Raw genomic sequence first — 26,854 nt, 5'->3', positions numbered from 1 at the left:
GGACAGCAGAATCAGGCTGACTGATTATTTTACATACAGCAAGCACGTAGAAAGAGGTGCTACTTTTTTTTTTTTCATGCATAGTTTAACCAGCTTACGGCCAGCTCATCTCCATTAAGACTAGAGATGCACAATCCACCATTTGGTATAAGCCAAACTACCAGCAAATATATTTCCAGTGCAAACAAAATTGTCTTTCTTCAAGAAAAACAACTAAATTTAATGCTACTTCTCAAAAATCAATGCTTACGATGCATCATTTTCTACCTATTTTGGTCTGCGTTTCTGAAGTTCCCTTCTCCCTAAATCACATCCAAAGACAGATGATCACAGAACACTTTTTTTTTTTAGGCAGATGACTGTCTCCTCCCCAGAATACTGCCCACTGAAGATCATCCCTGAGAGCACTGTTCTAGCTAGACACTTAGAAAGCAAGCAATATCTCATAGCTTAGAAGAAGAAAAGGCTGTTCACCCCATGAGATCTTGTGGTTTTAGAAAATAAAAAAATGCAGCTACTGTTGAGCATTTAAATTCCCTGAGTGAAGTCTGAAGACAGTAATTTGTAACACAAAGCATAGCAACATCTATAGCTGTACTTACAGAAGCTGTAATTTTTTACAGTGGTAAAAGTCAGACATTAAATTACAAGCATACAGCAGTTAGTGGTGGTTCCTTTTACTTGCTTCCTGTCACAGGAAATATGATGGCCTTCTTTGGTGAAAAACAGCAGTGAAGAAGCTTGATGACTTCGGATTCTTTTGCCTTCTGATATTCTAGCAATTTTTAAGTTACAGTTAGTGGAGATACTACCAGGCCATAGTGCAGTACAAGCAAACCATCCTAGAGAGAAGAGAAAGAAACTGTACCATCATACTGCTTCACCTTCTCCATGAGGCATTTCCGTCACCATCTGGTATGACGGTCACTGCATGGCAGAACCTCAGCTTCAATCTCACTCACCATTTTATACCATGACCCTTCCATGTGGCGCATGCAAGTTTTGAAATATCAAGGCAAATAATTACATTCCCTTCTCCTCTTTGGCGACGGAGAAGGGTGTTAAAAAAAGTTAAATCTGGTACTTTGCTTTTAATTTAAAGTTATAATGGAATTATATCATCTTCATACAATAGGCTCATTTACAACTCATGCTGCTTCCCCCGTGATACTGTGGGGCAGAAAGAAAACAAGTAATCAATTAAGTAGTTCTAGAAGGTGCTGCCAAAAGCTGTACTAGAAGAGCCCAGACTACTACTACACATTTATTAAGTAATGAATACAAGGGATTAAAAAAAATATTAAAAACCCCTAGTTTATTAAGTCATGTTTCTCCTCTTCTGAGACTGCTCCACATAATAAAAAAAAACCTTTCACCTGTGAAACAGGACACTTCCTGAATCATTAGTCTTACTTATGTTACTGAACTCACACACAGCTGGTGAAAGGCCTAGCACTTAGTGTGCTTCCACCATTGATCCACTGGGAACCTGACTTGTTACATTATACCTATTTATATGGACAGGCTTTAATAAAAGTTTTCTTTTGAAGAGAGAACTACATTAATCACAACTGACATGCTAGAACTTCTACCATATTTTGCTTCTGGTGTTTTTGTCTATTAACATACAGGACTAAGACAACATATGTTCCAGAGAAGTTACGCACTTCTGTGTGAGGGGGTATACCAGCAAAAAAAAAAAAAAATCTTTAATTAAAAAGTTAATTTAAAAAAATATTAACAAGACTGTCGCCACTTTACAGATGCTGTACTATAATACAGCAACAGTACAAAGTCCTATATTAGTCTAAACACAGTGTTTTGAAAGAACTTTTTTTTTTAAACAATAATTTGTTATCTATGTAAAAATGATTTTGACTGGTTGGTGTAGCCTCAACTACTCATACAAAAAAATCTCTTTGAGCCATTTTGCATCGGAGAAAATTGATCTCAAAAAGACTCAAGAGGACAGAATGTGCTTTTCCACGCCTGCATGACATGTTCTTTTGCTTCCCTTAGGAATTCTTTTCAGACAGTGCCTATCGACACCTCTATGTTCTGTCTGGAAGATGACCTCTTATTAGAAAAATAGCCTTGTTTTGCCTCTAGTGCCACAAAACTCTTTCAGCAGAAAACCACCCTAACTGCTGCTGTGTGTAACTATTTTACTCTCTCTTCTACCAGTAGCTTCTTTAACTTCCTCTGGCAGCTAAATGGTGCCACTGGAAACAAAGCTACTGTTCTGGGGAAAAAAAGTACAGCATGTTATTTTCAAGGGGAAAAAAGTAGAAGAGCTATTGGGAGTTTTCAAATGTGATGGTGAGAGAAAACAGATTCATAACAAAGGAGAACAGATCTGCAACAGCAATACTTTGATCAATTTAGCCAATATGCTCATTTAACAAGACCTGAAACCTGGCTTCTGGCTATAAATTTTGTCATTTTTATAAAGAGATTAATATTCTAAGTCAGGAAAAGAAGGCACCAAAAAAGGAGCCAATTAAAAAAAATAAAAATTAAATTGTAAGGTCCTAAGAATGGCCATACCAGGGCAGACTAAAAGGCTACCTAGCCCCATGGTGAAAGCCTAGATAAAAATACATGAAAAAGGCAAGTATTCTACCTCCCTATATAACTTGCCAATTTCAGAAGCCTCTCTCAGGAAGTTCCTGAGCCTTAAGTCAAAGTAGCATTGTATCAATGTCTTCTGATGACTTTTCTTCTATGAACTTGGTCTGTCACTTTTGACTCTACAAACTTTTGGCATCCGCAAGTCAAATCTAAGGGAAATCAAATCCAAATGTCAGTCGTAAGGTCAAGACTGAAGATCTGAAAAAAGGGATTAAAATGCAAGCACTGACAAAAGTGGATCAAAGTATTCTTTTATAAGAACCATCAAAACCAACCAGAAGGGTCATACTGGAAAAGAGGGACAACACGTTAAAACACCTATAGAAGACACTACGTTCAGGCTATAGGAAATACATGTTCCCTAGCTCTACAGCTACAGGTGATACAAACAGCTTCACAGCAACAGCAAATATGCTCTGTGAGTCTCATGCAAATTTACTTTTGTTTAAAGGATGCCTACAATGACAAATGAGTGCCTAGTGTAGGGTAGATGCCAATCAACCTTAACTTCAGTGGACAGAAATGAAAAAAAAAGCCCTATTTTATTCCTGTATTACTAGTGACAGCTCACTAACTTTCCTTCATCTTCTCATCCTGCTAATAACCAGAAATCCATTGCTAAGTCCTAAAAGGATACAGGAGGAGACAGAAGCTTTAACTCACTTACTCAGTGCCTAGCATTAAGTGGGATGACTGCGTTGCAATATGAAGATAGAATCCTGATTGTCCTCACTTCGTGTTAGGTAGAACAGCTATTATGAAGTTACTTATGAACCTCTTGGCAAATAGTATGTTGTTAAACCTTCACAAAGACATACTTAGTCCTTGTGCCTGTTAGCTACCTCAACAGAGAAAATAAGACACATGCAAGCTTCCTTTTTTGGAGAAGTGCGGGCAAAACCAGTTTCTCCTCTATGACAGAGTTTCTTAAAGGAAATATTTATACAAGCACAATATGCTACAATGTATTTTTTGATGAATGAGTCTTCAAATGGTATATCTGGCAGTAGGACATTTAAAGAAATTATCTGTCTACACAGGAAATAACCCTGTTAAACCAAAGGCCAAACCCACTGCAATTTCTTCCGTACAAACAGAAGCTGAGAATTAACCCAGTACTGGCACTGCTTACTCTGTAATTATTCACTCTTTCAGTATTACACATTTTTATATATGTTCAGCTGCTTTCTCTAGATACTGTTCTTAAAAGGAAATCCAAACAGAGAATGAGCTCTCACTGCTTATCACAAATCTCAAATCAGGCTAACTCAGACATGCTCAAAAGAAAAGCAAAACTGTCCAGTGTTCTTTGCCACACATCTGTGAACCTGACCTAAAAAAATTGAAAGGATCCCACCTGTTACACCCAACTATAAACTTTAGAGCAGAACTGACAGACGAAAACGTCATAGTATATATACCTTCTGATGTTGTAAGAGCAGCAGCAACAAAAATTGCCCTGTGTTCCAAATTCAATATCCCCACAGCAAAGAGTAAAATACTTCCATGGCAGATGTACGCTAGAGGGTCATAGTAATTAAATTAGATCACAGCTCTTACTGCCTAGCTCAGGAGACCAAAAAAATACAATAGCATTGGGTTACAAAAAGGTGAGAGTAACAAAAAGACCATTATAATCTGCAAGACTTCTGTGCCAAGGACATAAAGGAAGCTACTCTTTTTAGCTTTTCCCATGTGTGAGCTCATTATATCTATCAGTGGTGCAGATCTCTGAGAAGGCCAGTTTCACACAAGTGAAAATAACTAGCAGCTTGGATCATGTTGCATTTGTGCAGCAAAGGGGAGGAAGGGAATACAGGGAAGAATTATATTCCCATATAGTTAACGAAAAGCTTCCTTCCTCAGCTACTTGATGAAACTCTTAATTACAGGCAGATCTCAATGGTAACAAAATTGAGCCTTTTAAAAATTTCTGTCAGTGTCTTTGATCTTTCCTTGCAGTAAGTTCCACAAGTTTTACACTGTTTTAAAAATTAAGCAAAAGTTGCTTCTGTTAATGTAAATTCTTTGCAGCAATTTGTTTTTTTTTTTCCCCAGAGCTAAAAATCCTATTTCCAGCTAATTAGAAAGATTCGACCAACCACCCAATTTCAGAAATGTTAAAACATCTTGAGATCTACACGATTAAACAAGATTTATTCCCAATTTTTTTTAGCCTTCTATTAACTACTCAGAAACTAACATGTTAATTGTTTACATTCAACCACTAAAATTAGTTGCCTATTCACTCCAATTAAAACAACCCAAACAGGTTACTATGGATCCAGTATCAGGAATATTTATTTTACCATCAGATCACACTTGATCTTCCCACACTTGTTGGAAAGGCACACAGTTATTCAGAACAGCTAAAATCCTGCTAGCCTGCACCTATAGGAGACTTCAATTTACTGAGCCTCTAACATATCACTACACATTGTTACTCAGCAGGAAAAAAACCCCTAACACCCCAAATCTTCACAAAACAATCTTGAGCATTTAAGAACCATTCTAGAGGAGTAAAAGCCCTTAAAAAAAAAAAAAAATCACAGTGATTATGGTCCAGAAAAATAAATCACACACAACATGTTATGCTGCACTGCATTGGAAGAAACTTCCAATGTAAATGCTGCCAAAGAATGCATGTTAAAATTAATGCCTTTGGCAGAGAAACTTATCTGCATTTTTAAAGTCACTTTTCTCAGCAAAAAGAAAATTACTAACATGCATGAACTTGCAAGTGGAAAATGCAATTAGAAAAGCAGTTATTTTTCTTCTCTAACGGTGACTGTACTCATCTAGATAAAACCCCAATGTTTATTCCTTTAAATGACTTTGTATTGCATAAGTAGCTACTGAAGCTATTTTCTTAGCATGAAGCATCTACAATGAACCTCAGAAACTGGTAAATGACAACACCAGTTTTGAAGAGTGTTTCAGCATCCTAGTGAGAGCTGTTCAGGGCATTCCAAGCTCCAACACTGCTTTGGAAACACTGGAAGGTTATGATGGCACAAGATACCCTTGGAGCTTAATGCAAAATCCATCAAATGTTCCTCTGTAGTTGTAGTCTCACTGGGCTGGGACAATCATGCCCCTCATTGAATTTCAGATCTTGGTGAAAAAGAAAAACCCTTACCATTTTTAGACTTGACCTATCCATTTTTTTTTTCTGGATAATTATCTATCTAAAAACATTTTCCAAGGTTTTTTAATCCTAGGAATGCATCCTCTTGATTTCTGAAAAATAATGTAATGTGAGACTATAAAACATGAAAATGTCACAATTATTTCAATGTCAAAAAAGAAGCAACTGTGGTTTATTTGCAACATTCCTACTGTAACTATTTGGCGTCCTAAGAGGTTTCGTAACGAAATGAAGAAAAATAAGGGTGAACCTGATCTTTCAAATTTCCTGGCAAAAGTGACTATGAAAGCACAAGACTTCAAAAAAAGCAAAGATCTTTTTCCGTTTGCCCAATAGAGCAGGCTTGCAAGAATTCATCATTAGCATACTGATTTTGTAATAATGAGACTTGAAACGTCACTGGAGAACGTATCCCAAGACAACTGTTCTCTTTGTGGAGCTGCTGACTGGTACTTAGCCACTAAACATCAATCAGGGAGACCCAATTCTGACAAGAAATGAAAGACACTAAACTTCAGCTAGGCAGATCCATGTCTGACAAGAAATGAAATTGATGCAGTTTTCCTTAAAGTGCTTCCCCAAAAGTATTTTTCATACATGAAAAGCTTTTGTGCTAAGATGAAGTCTAAAAGCATGTACATTTGACTATACCCCTGGACTGAGAAATAAATCATCCCCCTGCTATTTACTGAAGCTTTTAGTAGAGGGCACTTCCATCACTATGTGTTGATTGCTATATTTACTTACAAAGAACTCATTACACTAGAAGCAAGTTTGTTACCAGTGCCAGCTTCCTCCTGGTTTCTATCCCCTGCTCCCCAAAGCAGGTTAGGTTACATTTTAATTTTTTCTTCATATTATTATATGAACAGCTACAGCATCAAGTATGGCATTTATTCCCTTTGACTGCAGAAACTGAGGTACACACCACAAGCCTCAAAGATTTTTAATGCCTGCCAACACTAGCACGAGCTACAGAAGTGTGCCCTGACTCTGGGATCCCTCCTAATTATGCAAATCAGGTACAGGTGATGCAATGTCCAAGATACCTCAAAATCTGCTTTGAACTTCTTGCCCCTGACACAGAAGCCCTCTTGTAGCATGAAAGGGCTCAGCAGGAAATTTAAATGTAACAGATTGTGCATGTGTGCACAAACAAGTCAAGGAACTGAATTTGCTACTATTTTAGCCCTTCTGCCATCTGCTTAGATCACTTTTCCAAGTAAAATTCCAATCTAAATCCTATTTCTTCCCACTGTATTAGATTAAACATTAACTTCTCAGACTTCCAAGTTTAGATTAATACACAGTTCACCATACATCGCAATTTTACATCTATAGCTTACTATTCACTAGGCACACTACTACATTGTTTTTGCTGCACTTCTAAAATGGTGTGACCCTTCCCATTATAAAGATGCCTGAAAAGATTCCCAAGGGAATAAAAAAATGCTTTCTTATTTGCAGAGTCAGTAGCACTTAAGACAGTAAGTTATCAACAAGAAATAGTTGGCTAAACACTCATGCTGTGACCAGGACCGGTATAATATGCATCAAGCATGTTAACTGCATTCATTACTTTGTATCTTTGGTTTGTGCTTTTATGAGCAAGTTTATTCCCCTAACCAAGTCACAAGGCTAGCCTTATTTGGGATGCTTCAGTCCTTTCATTTCCTGCAGAGATGCTATCACCAGGGAGGAAAACAAGGAATGTTAATTGAAAGAAAAGCTGGTATAATTTATCACTGATAAGATAGCAACTTGTTTTGGAATAGAAAAAAAAAACCACGAAACCCTCATATCCTGAGCATCATCAAACCATCAAGAACGCTCTTAGCACATGGTACACTTCTCAACTCTATTTACACTATACAAAACATTTTGTATAAGCTGGAGAGATTTTCTAAGTGACTTCTTCAGACAAGTTGGTGCTACCTAGTAGCTTCAGAAAGAAGTCTTCTATTCTAAAATAGAAAACCTGGAACAAAGGCCCAGCTGCCACGCATACCTGTACTGCACTCTCTCCTATGGCTTGACGAATTTCCCTCAGTGTCTGGTAGTGTTCTAGCAGGTGATCACCACATATTATGTCCACCTGTGAAAGAATACAAACATGGTCAAGTTCAACCTACCTTTGGACTAGCAAAACAGTATCTAAGTCCTTTAAATTTGATTAGAAGAATTCAATTCTAGCACGTAAGACCATCTTTGTTGTCCAAATGGATTTAGCATGCAAAGCACTATTGCACTGGCCTAATGCCTCCCACCCCACACCCCTGACCGGGGCCTGACTTCTGGAATAGAGAGGACAGTTTATTGTTTCACTCTGTTTGGCACATTCACTGAAAAAAAGCTGTTTAGTAATAGTTGTGATACATTTAATGGAAATTTAGCTAATGTATTAAAATGATCCCACAAACATCTAGACTCATTCATCAGTTGCAAAAGAGGGCAAGTTGCTGTCAGTGCCACTGATGGAAAGTGAGCCATTGCTATCCTCATTCTTACCTTGAGTGAGAAAACATGAATAAGTCTGCTTAATATGACTGGAAGAAGTGTTTTAATAGAAAAGAACAGTTCACTGTATGCCACTGTCAGCAATTATGTCACACAGTCCTCCTTCAAAATGCAATCAGTACTTCTGTGATGCAAGTGAAGGGCATACTCAGCAATTCTAAGCAATGTCCTCTACTGCAGCTAAACTATGTCAATGATGTCTGCAATTCCAGAGGAGGCACTTTTGTTAAGTAACTGCCCACAAAAACAGTGATTTGGGGAAAATAAAGAAACCATAATGAGGTATTCTGAATCCCTTGCCTTGACTATTATGAAAAATAAGCTTCTTTGTAAAGTTACTACAAATTTACTGCACATAATGTAAATTCAGTCTCTAACATTTCAAATTAGAGCAGCTAACACAGCACTGTTTCACTCTCTACTGCAGCTTGGTTACACTTTCCTTATGAGCAATTTCTAGATATGGAAATGAGGGCTCTCATCTGTGAATTACAATGATGAAACCTCAAAATTAAAGTTAAGAGCATTAACAATGAGCTTTCTGCAAGGAAAACATCTAAGCTCTGCCACTGCAGTAGTCAGGGAGCATACTGCAATATCATTACGTATTCTCTTATATGGCCACTTTACACTACAAAATGCACTCTGTGCTTCAGCTATTCAATTCCCCTGGATTTATGCTCTTCTGCATGCTGACCCACTATCTCTCTTGTTCTTCATGAAAACATTTAGGAAGATTTATGCCTCATGCTGGCAGACCACCTTGTTCTGAGAATTGGGAACACAGGAATTCTACTCCTTAGAGGCTCAAAAAGGGCTAATTTAATTCACCATCTGTAGAGTATGAGAACGATCTAGAATACTCCATTCATGTTAGGTTGAATCTTAATGTGTGGAAGATGTAAACTCCTTAGTATTACTTCTGCTTTTAGCTTCTAGAAGGAAATGAGCAAGTAAAAACTAATCTGGATGTAACATTAAATATTGATTAGATATTGACCCATATATACACACACGTATGTCTTTAACATCAACATTTGATGTATTTAACACAGAACCTGAAAGAAATATATTTCTCCTTCTTTTTGAAAGCTGGTTACAGTTATTTCTGGTGTTTCCCATGCATTCTAGCCTCTAAAGTTATTACCGCAGGAAGATAGATATGTCTGTTTTGCTTTCCGGCGATATATGAGTTTAATTACATCTGCTTTATAGGCTTACTATTATAATTTTTATACCATAAGGCACTGAAAACTCAATCCCATTCCCAATGAAACATATATACATACACATTTTATATATTCTACAGAAGTAGAAAATGTAATCTGTTTGCCCAATACAGGATGCAAACAGATATAGTGACAACTGGTGACAATCTTTCAAAACAGAATCAGAATGCTTGCCTGAAAATATTCTACTGTTGATCCTGCTGCTCCAGTTTCAAATGGTAGTCATTAAAGATCCAGTGTCTTCTAATAAATTGAGAAGAGTATTTCACATTTACTGTGTTAAGAGTGCTCTGAATACCAAATGCCTAATCTCCTTATTCCAGCACCAAAGCCTGAATTTCTGCCTGCTAATTGTTATGCTAGGATTCATTCTATAAGGACAAGAGAATAAAACATACAATGAAAAAAATCCCAGTTCAGTGTGAAAATCAGTTGCAGAATGTCTCTCTCAGGAATCCTTGTGCCATGCAGGAATTAATATATTCCATTACAAAAAGAGACACTAGCAACACAAATGCTATGAATTTACTGCAATTTTAACTGCCTAGTAAAATTGAAGCCAGCTAGTACTGATAGCTAGTGAGACAGCAGTAAATATAGTTTGACCTTTTGCTGAAAGGAAACATGAAGGTGTAGCTGCTGAATACTCACTCAGTCACTTCTGTTAAAATTTTTACTGAAATAAAGTATCCCTTCCATCATGCTATTTATTTTCTTTAGGTGGCATGTTTGCTATTAGAGCTATTTCTCTAAAAGCCACAATAACAGACAATTATAAATTAACACTCACCAAGTAAGACAGAGATAAAAATGGAAAACTTTCATGTAAGGGACATTCCACTTAAGATTCAACGCAAGGCGGAATTTGGCCCAGAAAGCAGTAGACCTCAATCAATAGTTTCTATGCCAACCCATACTATCCAGGGAAGGACAAGGAAAACACAAAGTTTTAGAGATTGACATGAGTATTTGGGCTAGTTATTCAAAAAGCTTGCAAAGCTTTCCACTTCCTCTATCTGCTATTTACTTTTCAAAGGTACCATATACTGCTATTCCAGGGCCTAAGACTGGCATAAAGAAATTATATTAACAACTACGCTGTATGAGCACAGACTTTCTTCCAATCTTTGCCCAGGCTGCAGTTTATGTACACACACTTTCAGGAACACACATCTGATTATGGAACATTTCCATTCCATAAGCTACATTAATGCATTCAGACCAGCTGAGCTGCGAGTCTTTCAGCAGTCTCTCTTGTCCTTACAGAATGAAAGGCAAGAACAGATAATGCTGCTGCAGGATGACCTCAAAGAAAATAACATTTTAAAGAAAACTGCTCATTTTCTCCCCACTCTTCAGCAGAATACTAACTATACAGCTGTGCATCAGATGTTGAAGCCAAGTACCTAAAGGATTCCAAACACCATAGCCCGTATTTAGCTCTAATTAAATGTTACCTACTTAGCTATTACTAGCAATTCCAGTTGCTCAGAAATTATTTTCACAATCCCCCCAACAAATTCCAGCAAGAATATTCAAGAGAGACCTTGTAAGTAGAAATTTAAACACATACAGAAAATTAATCATTGCCCAAAGCATAGAGATCAAAACAAAGCACCAGAAAGAGTAAACTACAGTCAGTCAGCTTGTCCTGGTTTCAGCTGGGATAGAGTTAACTGTCTTCCTAGTAGCTGGTACGGTGCTGTGTTTTGAGTTCAGTATGAGAAGAATGTTGCTAACACTGATGTTTTCAGTTGTTGCTAAGTAGTGTTTAGACTAAAGTAAAGGATTTTTCAGCTTCTCATGCCCAGCCAGCGAGAAAGCTGGAGGGGCACAAGAAGTTGGCACAGGACACAGCCAGGGCACCTGACCCAAACTGGCCAACGGGGTATTCCATACCATGTGACATCACATTTAGTATAGGAACTGGGAAGTGGGGGCGGGGAATTGCCGCTAGGGGACTAGCTGGGTGTTGGTCAGCAGGTGGTGAGCAATTGCACTGGGCATCATTTGTACATTCCAATCCTTTTATTACTACTGTTGTCATTTTATTAGTGTTATCATTATTAGTTTCTTCTTTTCTGTTCTATTAAACCATTCTTATCTCAACCCACGAGTTTTACTTCTTTTCCCGATTTTCTCCCCCATGCCACTGGGTGGGGGGGAGTGAGTGAGCGGCTATGTGGTGCTTAGTTGCTTGCTGGGGTTAAACCACGACACAGCTCAAATGGTAGATAAAAATAAACCAAGCCTTAACCTTTCAGATAAACTAGGAAATTTGAATCATAATCCATTTGCACAATCAAATACAGAAGTCTGAAAATAATTTGAGGCCTCAGACTAGGAAAAAAGAACAAAGGCAGTGGCTTCAAAACTGCTTTTTAGACTTGTATATATACTGTCACAGGAGTCGGCTTATTTCACATTTTCATTAACCTCAATCCAATCCACTTGTGCAGGTCAATGAAACAGGGCAAATATTAGCTAATATTCCACAACAACAAATTAAGTCAAAGAGGTCCAAGTACAGTCAGTAGTTCAGGAGAATGGGTAACATACTTTCTATCACTTGGTCACTGAATCAGCTCTAACCGTGAACAAGTAAAACATTCTCAAATAACACTTTTGCAGACTGTCAAATTAAGATGATATTCAGTAGGAACTGATTGCATTCATAAAATAACCACACCTAGCATCCTTACTAGAAGTTTCAACAATGAAATCAAGAATGTAATTGAAATACTGAGGAGAGAAAGGAGGAAAGACTCTGTGCCCTCCTTACAGTCAAATCTTTTCAATCCCAGGTAAGGCACAATTAAACACTGTGGCAGTAAGTTTTCTGTAGATAAGTGTGGGGGAAAAATACTGTGAATGCAATGCATTTTAGCTCAATAGGGCCTGAAACGCCTGTTTCTGAAAGAAATTTCCTAGCTTCCCAAGGGAATCTAGTCCTTGGACTTTAGTCCCAAGCTGAGTGCACCAAACTCATGACATCTTATATAAAAATTGATTATTTTAGGTAATGAAGAACTGGAGAGAGTTAGAAATCAAGACTAAAGAAGTAATATTAAAAAGAGAAGCTTGTTGTCCTAAGCTAGTATCTATTTCTTCTTTAACATACTTTGGGGAAACCTACAGGAAATTAACCACTGCAGTCCTCAACTTTCTTTCAAATTTCTACAGCAAACTGAAAAAACAGCCAAGCACTCTCTACATTTATACTCTTTGCACATATGATTTGCAACCTATTGCCCTAAATTCTTCTGCCTGTGCTAATTTATATTCAGGTTCTCCTTAATTTTGTTTTACAGTTTCTGCTTTATTAGCCATCCTGGGAAGTTGGAGTAAGACATGATTCATTAAGCTTCATCGTCTTCAATGACATATCTGACATATCTTTTGCTTTCTGCATGTTTACCAACAAACCATCAGCTTCAGTTCTGCATAGTACAATGAGAAGATGAGAGCTCAGTACATATACTCCTTTAATCCTAAGTCCCATAAGACAAAGAAATGATCACAGGATAGGAAAAATAATTCCTGCTTAATTTCCCTAATCCTTTAAAAACAATCCTGAACATCTTCAAGAAATCAGTCATGATTTGTGGCATGAAAATTGATTACAGGTTCCCAGTGACCAAAAAAATACTTGCTGAAAAAAACCAATGGGTGCAGATCAGTTAAGAGGGGAAAAAAAGGCAGCCAAAAGATCTGACTGTAGAAGAGAGCAGATTTAACGTTTCCTCCAGACAGGCATGGCTTGCACAGAAGAGACCAAGAGATTAAAACTAGCCAATGATTGTGCCTTACTCCAAAATGGCAAACTGGATACTAGCAGAGATAAAAGTTACTGGGTCAGCATCAAGCAACATCTTGAGAAAGGAAGTCTACGAAATCTTCAGCTTTTGAGACACAGTAACATTTACCAACAGTGGATCATACTGTGTCTAGTGAAGTCCAAGCAGGAAGTAACTCATCAGGGAAAAATTCTCAAGTTATGTCTATTAGATGATCTCAAGATTGCAAAACCTGAAAGACATCTAACACACAGGCCTAGCTTGATTTTGAAAGATGGGTAACTTTCCATTATGTTCTATTATATTAAGTTTCCATTATGGATGCTCAATGTTCCTCAAAATTGAGATTCTGATGTACTACTTAAGAAAACCCAAACAAACAAAACAATTAATTCCCCTCAAATAAACAACAACTCAATTAATGCAAGAAGTTTCTCTAGCCCAATTTTGAGGATACTTGTACTTGATAGAGAGTATTAAGTCACCACCATCTGAAAGCTACAAAGACTCTCATTGAGAAAACCAGCAAATGAAAATACATTACTTCCTCAGAATGATGAATAGTTTATATCTGATTTGCTTTGTCACCACTGAAAAGGTAAGTGGCATGAATAAGTACTCACTACTGAGGCACACAGTCATGCTGTATTGTCTCAGACAGTTACTGCTGTATGATAACACAGCCTTAACTCCAAAGCCAGCACTTGAGTTCCACCATTTGCCTATTCACATCCGTATCAGCTTGATTTACCAGTAATTGACAGCTTTAAGAATCGTTCACACATTACAGAACTCCTGCACCTTCTCAGCTGAATGGTTGCTGAAATACATTGAAGAACTGAAAACTGGTTTTGACACGCAATTCCTATCAACATGGTTGAGAAAGATGAAGTTACCATATTCTGCTCCTTTGAATTCTTATTTGGAGGCACAGGCCTACATTTGCATTCATACCTTTCAACACATCCATCCACAGTACCATTCTTAGCCCTTGTTTGCTCCTTCAACATTCAGTTAAATTTTACTGTTACTCGGCTCCTACCTGTCTCTGCCTTCATATCCTCCCACACTCACACACCTTCCTGTCTATATACTCAGTTTTATCTTTGAAACAGCGGGATCTTTTGGTTTTGAATTTCATCTACTGAAATCTTACGTAGCACTTTAGAAACTTTATACAAATAATAAAGTATTATAATGAAAATTTACACGTTGCAAATGAGTTGGGAGAGTCGTTCCTTGTGGATCACAACATTTCAAACATTTTATTTTTTAATCCTTACTGCATTAAAAAAAACTAACATTACTTCTAGACCCTAATGAACAATGGAAATGTTCTCTCTGAAGTGCAGGCATCACATTCATACAGTGAACTTTTAAGTGCCACTACAAGTGGCATACCTGACAAGTAGGGTCCAGATCCATTTTTCTTCTGAGGAATTTCTCCACATGTCCAATTGTTGCCTCCCCTGAAACACGCACAAACTTCTTTTCCAAAGGCTGCAAAGAATAAATGTAAGATATTAAGACAATGTACATTTTCAGCCATCATCTCTTGTAAACCCCAAACCCAATAACACAAGGAGACAGCTTAAATTTTTGGACCCTTTTCTGATCTACTTCCAGATTACCTCATAGGGAAAGGACTAAACATGTATTAAGACTCCAACTTCAAACTTTCAGCTGTTTAAAACAACATTTAAAAATAACCAGCTACTGACTTCAGTCCTATTTCACTATTGAAGTACCAGAGTTCCTTAAGTTTTCCCCAAATCAGGCTTGCGTACCAAACATGATTCAGATAATTAAACCATGTCATTTTATAATGCAAGGAGCTTAAGTCCTTTAGCATTCTAGAAGTATTATGGCTTGGGCTGCAATCAACTTAATAGTCCATGAAATTCCAGAATCAATTAAAATATACTACTATGCAGAACACAAGGGCAAGACTGGTCTGAAATCTTTTTGTATAATTTCTAAATACTTTCACAGCAAGGACTGCAACAACAAGACATTTGTTACGCCAGCCTCAAAAATTTTAATGGGTTTCTCTTCTACAGATAAAATTTTAAACAGCTGACTGGTGATATGGGCAGCTAAGCGAAGAGGCACAAAGGCAGAGCAGATGACTGCATTCAGTGTGATAAATGGATTACCTTTTGTGTCAATTAATTGGATTTTTATGCTGACTTCTGAACAGCTGTGATTCACTATCCAGGTTCATCATATTCCTTCAATTTGAAAGAAGGGTCAGAGGGTCATGGACTGCCCTTGAATTCAATCATGAATTTAAATATGCATCCATGATAACTGTGGTTTTGGAACAATAGTTTGATTTATTCAGGTACCAGAGCTAGAAATGACAGTCAGACCTGATCTAGGGAACCATGCTGCTGCAAGCTCGATGATGCTGAATTTATGCTTGCTGCATGTATAAATCACAGTTTATGGCAACAGACCTTGTAACCTGTTCTCTCCCCACCATCCCCACTTAAAAAAAAAAAAAAAAAAAGGTTGAAACCCCTTCATATATGAAGTTCAACATCCAGTTCAGAAAAATAAGACAGAAAACCAAGTAACTGCAGACAGAGTAATGCTAAAAATGGATCAGAGTACGTTTTCTGAGAGGTGGACATGAAAGGGGATTCTGAAGGTTGATGAGTAAACCTCTTGGTCATGAAGCGGAATAAAAAAAGCATGAAGATATAAAGTATAGTGAAGAAAATAAGGATAGAAAGGAAGAAGAGAGAGAGTGAAGCAGGGGGTTAACATACAGCAAGGAATTTGAAAATGCTGTAGAAAAATACCAGTTAAAAGATGTGGTGTTTCTTAAAACTCACATAGATGATACAGAAGTCTAAATATGCACATAAGCTGAGTGGCACTTTAGTCTATGGATAGTAGGATTATTTACAGCATAGAACTGTTCACTGAGTAATGGTGGGCAGCCTTTCATCTTCAACATCCTCAGAACGCTAGAGTTAAAGTGAGCAGGAATATTTATGGTTTAAAAGGGGGGACCCCCCCCGCCAACACACACAAAAAAACCCTTTCCTGAATCACAAACACTCCTTAACGATGTTTGAGCCAAGTATCTTTTTTAAAAGGCAAAACTATTTGCACTGGAATGGCATGTTTCAGATGAAATAAGTGTCTGATACAAATTTTAGTATTACAACACATTCGTTAATAAAATGGTTGAACTGCCCTACCGTCATTCTTGTGTGGCCCAAGATGAACAGGATAAAAAAACACAAAGGAGAAAGAAGGGCAAATATGAGACAGGAAGGATGGGAGGTGATACAAGGGCAAGAAGAGGAAAAAATAGCATGAAATGTAAGGGTAAAAAGAAGAAAAATGCTGGGTAGGTGCGGGGATGTATCAGATGAAGAAAATTGACTGCAGACATTCTCAGGAACATTGCCCCCCTTCTACAGATTAACTTGAAACTATACTCACATTTAAACTCTGAAAATTCTTATTTCTGTATTTGAAAGTTTGAAATTGCCTCCTAAGCTCTGCCATAACAAATATAATGACTATTAAAAATAGTAGGAATAACTGCAATCAAAACTAACAGTTCAGATTTGTGCCTGAAAATGTAATGATTAGAAATCAACTCAGCTGAAAACATGAAGGAAATTACTAAAAGGGTACAACCAGGACAATTCATATTTAAGCTACTAACAAGCTTTTTTCTCAAATTCTTCAACAGTAAAATCTTCCTGCTAACTGTACCAGTTAGGTGTCTCATATTGTATTATTCTGTGCCATTCCATCTTTTGAGTCCTACAATTCCAATACAATGAAAAATTAAATGCAACACGTACTGATTAATTTTAAATTACATCTCCTTCTTGCCCTTGAATAGAGTCTTGTTTTCTAAATGTTTAGCCAAAATAGTGGAATGACACACTCTAAGCATCTCTAACTGCAGCATATGAGATCGTGAAGGCAACAAACAATATGCAGTTCCTCTATGAATTTGTACTGAAGCAGCTCACTAAGAAGATCTGTATTGGAAGAGCAGCCAAATTCTTTAGCAAGGATCAGGAACAATATTTCTTGTTTAGCAGAACAGCCACCGTTCAGACAACAAACACTGTTAGTGAAGGGACAGAGGAAAGAATAAGCCTTCTGCTGGCTAAGGAAGTGTACTGTGCTGTCTAGACAATTTGTATTTTTGTTTTGTTATATGTTTAAGCACATAGCAATTTATTATACTATTGTTATACCTCAGGCTATGCTTCCTGTGAATAACCTATGCAAGCTTTCCACTACAGTTGGAGAATCTTCTTCAAAAAAACAGTATTTTAGACAATGTCTACTCCTTTGTTTAGGATTCTAGTAAAAGCCATAGTAGCGCACCCTTTGGAGAGAGATGCAAGAATAACAAGCTGGAGTCACCTAGGTGAAATTTCATCAGTATCATTCCCATACTCCCACCAAAACTTTAATTATGTAGCCTCTGAAGCATTCTTTTCCTATGCTGTGACGCTATACAATAACAGGTTTGAAAGCACACTGTAATCCAAGGTTGGTTATTACTATGCTGATGAAAGTTCAGGCTGCACTCAGTGCAAGAAAAACAAACTAAATTAAATACATTCAGGTTATACATATTTCTAAAGTAAATCATAAGAGAAAAATTCAAATCACATTTGTACCTTAAAATTCCCTGTGCCTTCGTTAGCTCTGAAAAACAAGAAAAGAGTAAACACAGTCTATATTGCTAAGGTTAACAGTTATTAACACCCTCAAGCTCTTTATTATAATAGTGACGTATTGATTTAGTAGTCTAGCATATCAAGCTTATTTTCCAAATGAGGCTCTTCCTTTCATTAAACTCTAACACATGAAATAATACTAGACTGAATTTATGTTATCTTCTCCTACCCTTTATTTGGTACACCATTTTTCTTGTGAATTCAGCTATTTATGACTTTAAGGTTTGTCTACATGAAATGGAAAAAAAAACCCCCATAGCCTAAAGCCATTTTTAAACACAATATAATATTCATTTTCATAGGAGTAGGCTGTAATATTAATGCTGCTTAAACATCCATACTTCATTATCCTTGATACTTAGAACTTTAATAGACAGTACCTAAGAAGTTGCTAACAGAACATGCCTAACCACCAAGAGGCTTTCAGGGCTGGTTGTAGGCTTTCCAGACTATTTATATCACAGGATTAATGCTGATGCTATCTAGAAACTCAGGAAAGCAGCAGGTGTTTCTCTGGAAGGTGGAATACACACAAAGGTGGCAAGTGACCAAATTCTCAGCTGGCTTCAACAGAGGTTCATTGATTTGCACAGTCTAGGCATGTGATCTACTACTGATCACCTATACTCCACACCTCCATCTTCTAGTGCAATGTATAAATTTCTCAATTAATTCAGCCCAATTCATGGACATTTCACTATTCTTGCATTGCATTAGCAAGTATGCACATATGAGAGTTAAAAATGCACTATTTCATTGCACTGGAGAGAGTAAAAATCAAACCACTGTAAATCAACTATACTTCTACTGACCATTTCATATAGCAAACAAATGTATTTGTAATGTTTGTGCAGACCACACGTTAGCATGGCACTTCAGGTTACCATAATTGAGTATCTCCACCTCTAAATACGTACCAGCTCTCAGACAGACTATCATCAAATTCTGCCACTGAAATGAAATTTAAATTTACTAAGAAACAAACATAGAAAAACTTTTCTACTACAGCTGTCATTTTGATACAGTTCCACAGCAACAGGCAACTAGAGAATACACTCTAAAGACACAATGTAGACACTCAGACTTTCAAAGTAACAATTTCTGCTGGCTGGTCCAATCTATTCTAAGTTTTCTTTATCCAAAATGCTTTCTTAATCTCTCATCACCAAGACAAACTCTTTTGATTTTGAGTGTTGAAGAGGAAAACATATTAACCTTTAAACATATAAAGTATAAAAGAAGATGAAAGGTTAAAAAATTCACTAAAATAAAATGCAAAGAAGATGCTGTTAGGCCATCGTAGTTTTTTTGTTAGAAACATTTTGTGCTTCCCTCCACGTAAATAACAAAACCACAGTGGACAGTTTCAAATAGTATAGATGGTATTTGCACAATATTACCTGCTTTGCTGCCAACACTGGAAGGGAAGCTTGAAACAAAACTACCAGAAAAAACAAACACAACAACACAGACTCAAAAGTCATCTTGTTTCACAGACAGGCAGATACACGTTTACTAGTTTTGAGGTCTAAGTTGCCTGACATCATCTTCTTGCTTTGAAAAAACAAAACCATATGTGCTGAGAATCCCAGGAGGGGGAAAGTAACCAGGAGACTTTCACAGTGGAGGTCTAAACCAAAGTACTTTCACTACAGTGAGTTCAAACCGTATCTAATCCGGCAGTCAAGACAATCTAAGGAAGCTTTCCTACAGAGTCATCAAGTGTTCCAACCTGAAAGGAACATCCTTGGAACTAAAATCTAATTGCCTTTTTTAAAAGTCATTTTACAGTAAAATTATCATTGAGAAACATGCGGGGCTGTTGGTATAAAAGCATGCGCCTATGCCCCTTCACTCCATATGCTCCCTCTGCCACCTGCTGGGCCAGCAGAGCAGTGGCTGGTAACCATCATAGGTCCCAGAACAGGCATCCTTCACACTCATACCTAGATGGTAACTTCATAAGATACAGTCACAGCCAAGGCAATAAAGTAACAGCATATAAATTCCTAACCCAACAAAATGTATGGTAAATAGCTTTACTCTTTTCTACTGGATTTTAGTCAAAGCATTTTACCTTATGTCTGTATATATCCATTTAATCACATTTTACCCAGTGGGGTATAAAGCATGCCTGAGCACCCAGTCACTGGGACCCTGTACTAATTACATCATGTGTCTTATACCACATTCATTAAAGGGAAAAAGCCTTTGTAAGTACAATTAAAAACTATATTTAAATTAAGTTTCAAGTGTACAATACACAAAGGTCACATGCTGAACAGCCATATAGTCTTTGCTTCCCTCCCCTGTTCAACACACGGCTCTTGGCTTTACTTATGACAATCCTGCTCTTAATGTAAAAGCATTAATTTCCTCAGTCTCATTTCTTCAGCAGATGAATGTATTTCCATACCATCCTACTCAACAGAATGGCAGTATAACACCTTGTTTAAATAGAAGAACCTGAGACAGACTCTGCTGAAAGGTATCCAAGAACTTCAAGTGCCAAATTTGAGATATCCAAGATTGGGTTTGTCTGCAGAACACTTGATAGTACAGTTTTAGTCATGACTCCCCCTTTCAGCTGTGCTTGTGAGCATTCAGCACTTCTGCAAGTCAGGCATAAAGAAAATGAACACTGAAATTAAGTCACGTATGCGGATTCACGAGGACATTCTATAGCACAGTCAGGCATCGTTCCCCAGAGGTTTAGCTCTAAGACCTTCTCTTTTCTTCCTGCAGTCCCACTCCTCATCCATTTAAAGAAATAAAGAAGCCACGTGATAGGCAACAAAGATAAAGCCAACAAAACAAAAAACCACACGCCACCTCCCACCTGACCAAAATTTACCCATTTGTTCTGTACTCTGAATAAAGTGAGATGCAGTGAAGACACCGGACATAACATAAAAAGACTAGGACATGATATCTACAAAGAGTGAGGTTGAATCAAAATGGTATGCTTTGCTGCTAGAATTTCCCAATTTCTGAGGGCTTGCTTTTACATCATGGTGTACTAGTTTGCTATGATTACATATCAGAGTTCTCTGAACATTTTGTTCAGACAAAGTCAGGCCAAAAGCAGGCACAATCTGGGTAGAGGGGTAAGAGCTGCACAAAGGTCAAGCTGCTTCCCATTCACAATTGATGTTCTGCACTGTGTGGTGCTAGCAGAGTAGTTACAGCTTTCAATCCTTTCTCAATTACCCTCTCTCATTCACTAACATATAAAACTGTATATGGTCAAAGCAATACAATTTCTCCTTCTTGTGTTTCTGAAAACAGCTCAAGTGTTTGGGCTGGATTTCTGCCCTCCCCAATTCATGGCTAAAGGTGACTCCTCATACAAAAGCTTCAGCATCATTCATTCAAGTCTGGGAAACTGTCAGGCAAACTTAATAGTAGACCACATTATTACCCCCACCTACAACCTTTAGAGGAACACTACTCTTGTTGCCCAGGTTGCAGCTGCAGTCCCCAAGTTAGTGAGCAAGTCCTAGTATAGTCAGCATTAATGGTACTGCCACCTACAGGGATTAAGGAAGTGTAAGAGACAGGTATTTCATTCAGTTTCCTGAGACTACACTACTTTGTTAAAAATAAAATAAACACATGTAAATTATAAAACTACACTTTTTAGGAAGTTATCCTCATAGGAAGACACCTTACACATGTAATTATCTGCATCATCTAGCTATGCATAGTTGGCTGTCACTATTGCACTGTAAGTTAAAACCAGCTCCCCATTGCTATTTGAGGTGGAAGAAATGCACATTCAGTGAAAACTAAGAGCCAGTTAGCAGCGCAACACGCACAAGCAGCACCCTCACATCAGCCACTTGCTCTTATATTTGCCCGCAACTCACCCAATGAACTCCAGAAGTATGGAGATGTCAAGTTCTGGTGGGATCCGGAACACAGAGCCCAGAACTTTTCGAGGTCTTCCTCTGCTCACTGGAACTGGCTGTGGGACAGCTAAAATATTCAAATAGCCAAAATGCAAACACAACTTGAAATAAAAGCAGCATAGGATGCTAAGATGCATCAAGCAAAACAGATGAGCTCATAAGGAAAGAGAACCCAGACAATTTTTTTTTAATTACTAAATCATCTCTTTACACATTTCATGCTGTGTATCTGACTCAGCATTTTATTAGCTTTTAGCATGGCACTTCTCCAGAGAGCTGGTTATTTGATAGTAAGACAACAAATAATTAGAATAACCCCTCATCTTTCAAAAGACTTTGAAGTTCTTATTTTTACTCCTTTGTAATTTCTATTTTTTATTAAGGGCCAGAAAATAAAATTAATGCACATTTTATATATATCCGGTTGTAGGCAAAATATGTTTAAAAAAAAAATCCAACCATGGTCTGCATTTAAGTGCTTCCAGTTCCATCTATTTTTGTAACCTGAGAACTGTGACAAGTTACAGTAATCAGACAACCAAGAACCCCGTATTTCCAGTACTACATATCTTTTTCAGTTGTGAGCTAATATTTCAAGGAAAGCCCTTAAGAATAAATAGTATAGTAAATATTTCCTTAACAGTGTCCTCTAAAGTGATTACAGCTCACCTGGTTTGGGCACTTCTAATCCTCTTTCTTTATAGAAGTCATGCATTTGTTTTTTCTCTCCTGAAAAAACCCACAATACAGAACAGACTGGAATGTTATTTCAGATGCAGAGAATACCCATATAGTTTCCCATGGTCAGAGAAGTAAAAACTTTCCAAGTTCTTACAGACGTTCGCCATCACTAGTATTCCATATGAGGCTGGGACACTTAAGATACCCAGACTAAGAGTTTGTTAGTAAAAACTGGGAGGAAGTTAGAGAAACTGGCCATAAATCATACTGAAATAGCTGCAAAAACTAGTATCCTTCTGGCTTTCACAACTCTGTTTTTATACCATCGATAGTCCATATATATGCACTAGATGTGTATATTTCTCTCAGTTCACCCAGCTGGACTGTGCAGATTCATTGGCTCCCGAAGTACAAGGTAAATGACATGAGACAGCAAACACATCTAAAATCAGAAAAATAAATGTGGCAGTGAGGAAAAAAATAAAAGCATTTGAGAGAATCAGTCTTGGCAACTTTTTTTTCCAACAGAGCCAGGTGAACTTATTAGGTGGAATGATATTTTCCATACTTACACAAAAATATGAGGCATGACTACGAAATATTATCTGGATGTTTATCTGGATACAGTGACACCTGTGTTTCAGGAGACAGGGTACATACCACATCCGTAATAGCATTTAGCAGCCAGAAAGATGCCAGTTATCACAGCTAATTCGTTAAGATTCGTAACCAAACATTAAAAACTATTTTAAAGTGCCCAGAGTAGAAAAGGGGCTTTGAATTACTCTGTTTTCTGTTCAGTCTTTTCAATCTCTAGACAGTAATGAAACAAAGAGACTTACTTTCCTCCAAATTGACAACTAATTTATAGACTATGTCTTGCAGTTGTCGGTCCAGTCTATTGAAGAAAAAAAAAAAAAGCATCTTTGGTGCAATACAGAATGGTTTTCATTAAATTGTAACAGAGGTGCCAAATACACCACTGAAATGTGACATACATAAAGAGAAGAGTGACAGAGCAGCAACTCCATATCTATCTAAATTCATGTCTTGACACCAGAGCTCCAACAGAAGAAACCAAGTAAAGTTAAAGGCACCGCCCTTCAAGAATTCATGAAGAGTTTGAGAAACTAAAACTCAATTTTTGGAGTTAGTAAGTATACCATGCCAAGAAAGCTTTGTCTAAAAGGAAATCAAAGCAAATAATTAAGATCTCCACCTGTAACACTGAGCAAATGCATAAAAATACTCAGCGTGGGGGGTAACGAACCCTAGAAAGGAATACAAACTAGACAAAACAAGAAATTGAGTATTTTTATCTTCACTATCGAGATGAAACTTATATAAACAAAGAACACAATGCGTTTCTTGTTTGTGTTCCTTCATTTGAAATAGGAAAGCACTCCAAGTCTGTAAAACAAAACATTTAAAAGCAAGCAGCAAAACTCAAAAAAAATTATACCTATAAAAATGCCATGAACTTATTACCTGATATTATAAAGGGGCTGTGTCTGGTGTACAACAATATTGCATTTTGGACATCTGTTGCTATAGTAGAAGTGCCTCACTATGCAGCTTTTACAAACTGTAAAGAAAAGAACCCCCATAAAAATCACATCAATTTTACAATACCATCTGCTTAAGCAAGAAGAGCAATTACACACAGACCTCTCAAAATTTGTCAGAGACAAAATGAAGCAACTTGTTCAACTTTCAAACTCAAGTAAATAGCAGCTCTCTGCCTGTACAGGATACAACACTCCTGAATATTCAATTAGGATTATTCCTAATCTCTTCCTACCAATAATCCTAATCCAATTGATGCAAAGGTAGGTGTTCAATGTTGCAGCTGTGTTACCCAGAACAAGAGTAGAGCCAAGACAACAGAATATTGTTGACTGCTGCAGACAAAAGGTTTGCTGAAAAGCATCCTACAAACAGTTTCAGTAGAACTATCAAGGTAAGAAATTATAATTCTGCCATTTTCATTGTATTTTACAAGTACTTTAAAAATATGGAAGAAAAAAATAATGAGTGGAAATGTCTAGAATAAATAACCTACTATTGAATCAGCTCCCTATAAGCCTGAATGCATCAAACGTTTCCGCAACATTTACCAGGAAACTTCTAAGAGATCACCACAGTTGCACTTGCAACATTATGCTGTCCTTACTAACAGTTGTGCATTTTCCTAAATTACAAACTGCACCGAATATCACATGGTATATATCAAACTACTAAGCAGTGCCCCATAAAAGGAAAAAAAAAAGAGGAAAAAAAGGGTTTTCCTTCTATGTAGTGTTAGCAGCTGGAAGGACTAGGAAGCTGAGATTCTTGGATTCAGGTAGGAACATGGGTGTGGCTGAAAGAGCTTCATAGAAAGGGTTTTTACTAGCTTTGAGGAAAATAGTTCTGTTAGCAACGGAAAAACTGTTAACACAACACGAGGATTGAGGGGAAAAATAACATGACAAGAGTACTGAAATCAGTTTTTTATTATCCATCTATTGATCAGATTATAAACTAACTGTCCCATGGGTGCATACAACTGTTTCTGTATCTGAACTTGGTGCTTCCACACAGCTGCTTACTGAGTTTTGTGAATTTACAAACTCAAACCAGCAACAGTTTAGGAAACTCTCTAGTCCATTTGAGCAGAGGCACTCAACTTTCTTTTCCCAGTTATATACTCAAATTCCTAGAGCCTACTTTCAGAAAGTAATTTTTAAAAAAAAAAAGTGTGTAGTAGCTCTATTTTTGTTTTAGTTGGACTTCATCTTTCTCTACATCTTCTTCCCTCTTAACCTGGGAAACTAAGCTGACTTAATGATTGATTGATTTAATAATTTTCTGATGCTTAAAATATCGACAAATATATTTTCCCTAAGGAACAGAATAAACACAACACACATTCACTTCAAACAGAGAATTATCTTTGTGAAGCCAGAACATCTCAACAGCTGATTTTTGTTTGAATTTGCAAATAAGATCTTAGAAGGACAGCACTGATACTTACAGGTGTGCAGACATTCTGTAATAGTTGTAGCATCAATAAAGTAACCTTTGCAGATGGAACACAGGATGTAAGGGGTCAACTCTGCGAGGTTTATCATACGCTACAAACAAAGACAGTTTGTAAGAGTTTGAATATACGGGCTAAGCCATGAAATTTCCTGATTGGAGCTTCCAAAATATCACAGCCTTAAACCACAGAAAGAAATCTGGATCAACATGCTACAGAAATGGGTTTTCCTTAGAGGTCAATCATTCCTCATATACAGCTCTTTTTGAAAGAGTTTCATCTAGCCTTCCAAACTGACCTTTTTGTGAATGGCAACCCAATTTGTTTCATGAATCATATTTGAAAAGCAAACTATATCAATCCTTTTGGGAAAAGTTCTTTTGGATAAACTCTTTAACAGAATATGACATAATCAGCAAGCTTGAAGTGGATACTAGTAGCAAATAGTGTAATTATTTGAAAATGCTCAGCAAGCATGTTGGGGCCCCCAAGCAAGGTATGTAACTAGTGTCGTCTCCGTTTCTACACAAGGTTAGGGATTATACAAACACATATTGAAGCAAAGGCTGAAATTTCACTGCTCTGAATTCTGGTTATGAAGTACATTTATCAGGAACGCATATGAGTAGTTTTACAACGATCTTCCTGTCAGAAGCCTACTATTTAAAAAAAAGAACAAAGTTCTTCTATAGCAGCGATCTGAGATCTGTCTGAAAAGGTAACACATTGGATTTTTACATCCCATTTCCTCTAGTCTCAAAGCCAGACTAAGGGTCTTTCTTTCCCTCAACGACACCATTCATTTTGCCCACATGCCACCGTTTACCACCCTCTCAGCTACGCCAAGAGTTTGCAAGGGCTTCATTTAAATGAGACAGATAAAATGAACTTGGGTAATAATAAAAAGCCTATTACCATACGGCTTACGTTGCCTAAGCAGGGGTCCAGATTGGCACCTGGAAGTTTTCAGAAGTCCCCGAAAGCGTGTAAGTTCACGTCCACTGCTTACAGGACCTGCCCGAAAACCGCGGACTTCTGCAGACGCCAGGCCTCACCTCAGGGCGTCGCGTTTCTCACGCGGCAGCCTCCCCACAGCGGGGCAGGCTGCCCGCCCCGCCACCTCGTGCCCTCCTCACGCTCGCACTCCCGCCCTCACCTCACAGCTGCCCCCGCGGCGCCCTGCTCCGGTCG

The 26,854-nt window shown here is 37.5% G+C and overlaps 1 protein-coding gene across 1 annotated transcript in view; it reads right to left on the bottom strand.

The window, feature by feature from the left end:
• Positions 1 to 266: 266 nt before the first annotated feature.
• Positions 267 to 26,854, bottom strand: part of PCGF6 (polycomb group ring finger 6) — a 27,660-nt gene continuing 1,072 nt past the window's right edge. The window contains exons 2-10 of the mRNA XM_010564794.1: positions 25,658 to 25,757; positions 24,130 to 24,226; positions 23,484 to 23,539; positions 22,630 to 22,689; positions 21,919 to 22,027; positions 17,990 to 18,017; positions 14,724 to 14,822; positions 7,788 to 7,874; positions 267 to 842 (exon numbers count right to left, since the gene is read on the bottom strand). Coding sequence (XP_010563096.1) covers positions 786 to 842; positions 7,788 to 7,874; positions 14,724 to 14,822; positions 17,990 to 18,017; positions 21,919 to 22,027; positions 22,630 to 22,689; positions 23,484 to 23,539; positions 24,130 to 24,226; positions 25,658 to 25,757 — 693 coding nt within the window. The 3' untranslated portion in view covers positions 267 to 785. The remainder of the gene's footprint in view (positions 843 to 7,787; positions 7,875 to 14,723; positions 14,823 to 17,989; positions 18,018 to 21,918; positions 22,028 to 22,629; positions 22,690 to 23,483; positions 23,540 to 24,129; positions 24,227 to 25,657; positions 25,758 to 26,854) is intronic.

Source organism: Haliaeetus leucocephalus, unplaced genomic scaffold, assembly GCF_000737465.1.
Source record: "Haliaeetus leucocephalus isolate CR32 unplaced genomic scaffold, Haliaeetus_leucocephalus-4.0 Scaffold184, whole genome shotgun sequence".
Classification (NCBI taxonomy): domain Eukaryota; kingdom Metazoa; phylum Chordata; class Aves; order Accipitriformes; family Accipitridae; genus Haliaeetus; species Haliaeetus leucocephalus.
Note: the sequence above shows the minus strand (reverse complement) of the source record. Positions and strands in the feature narration are given on the sequence as shown.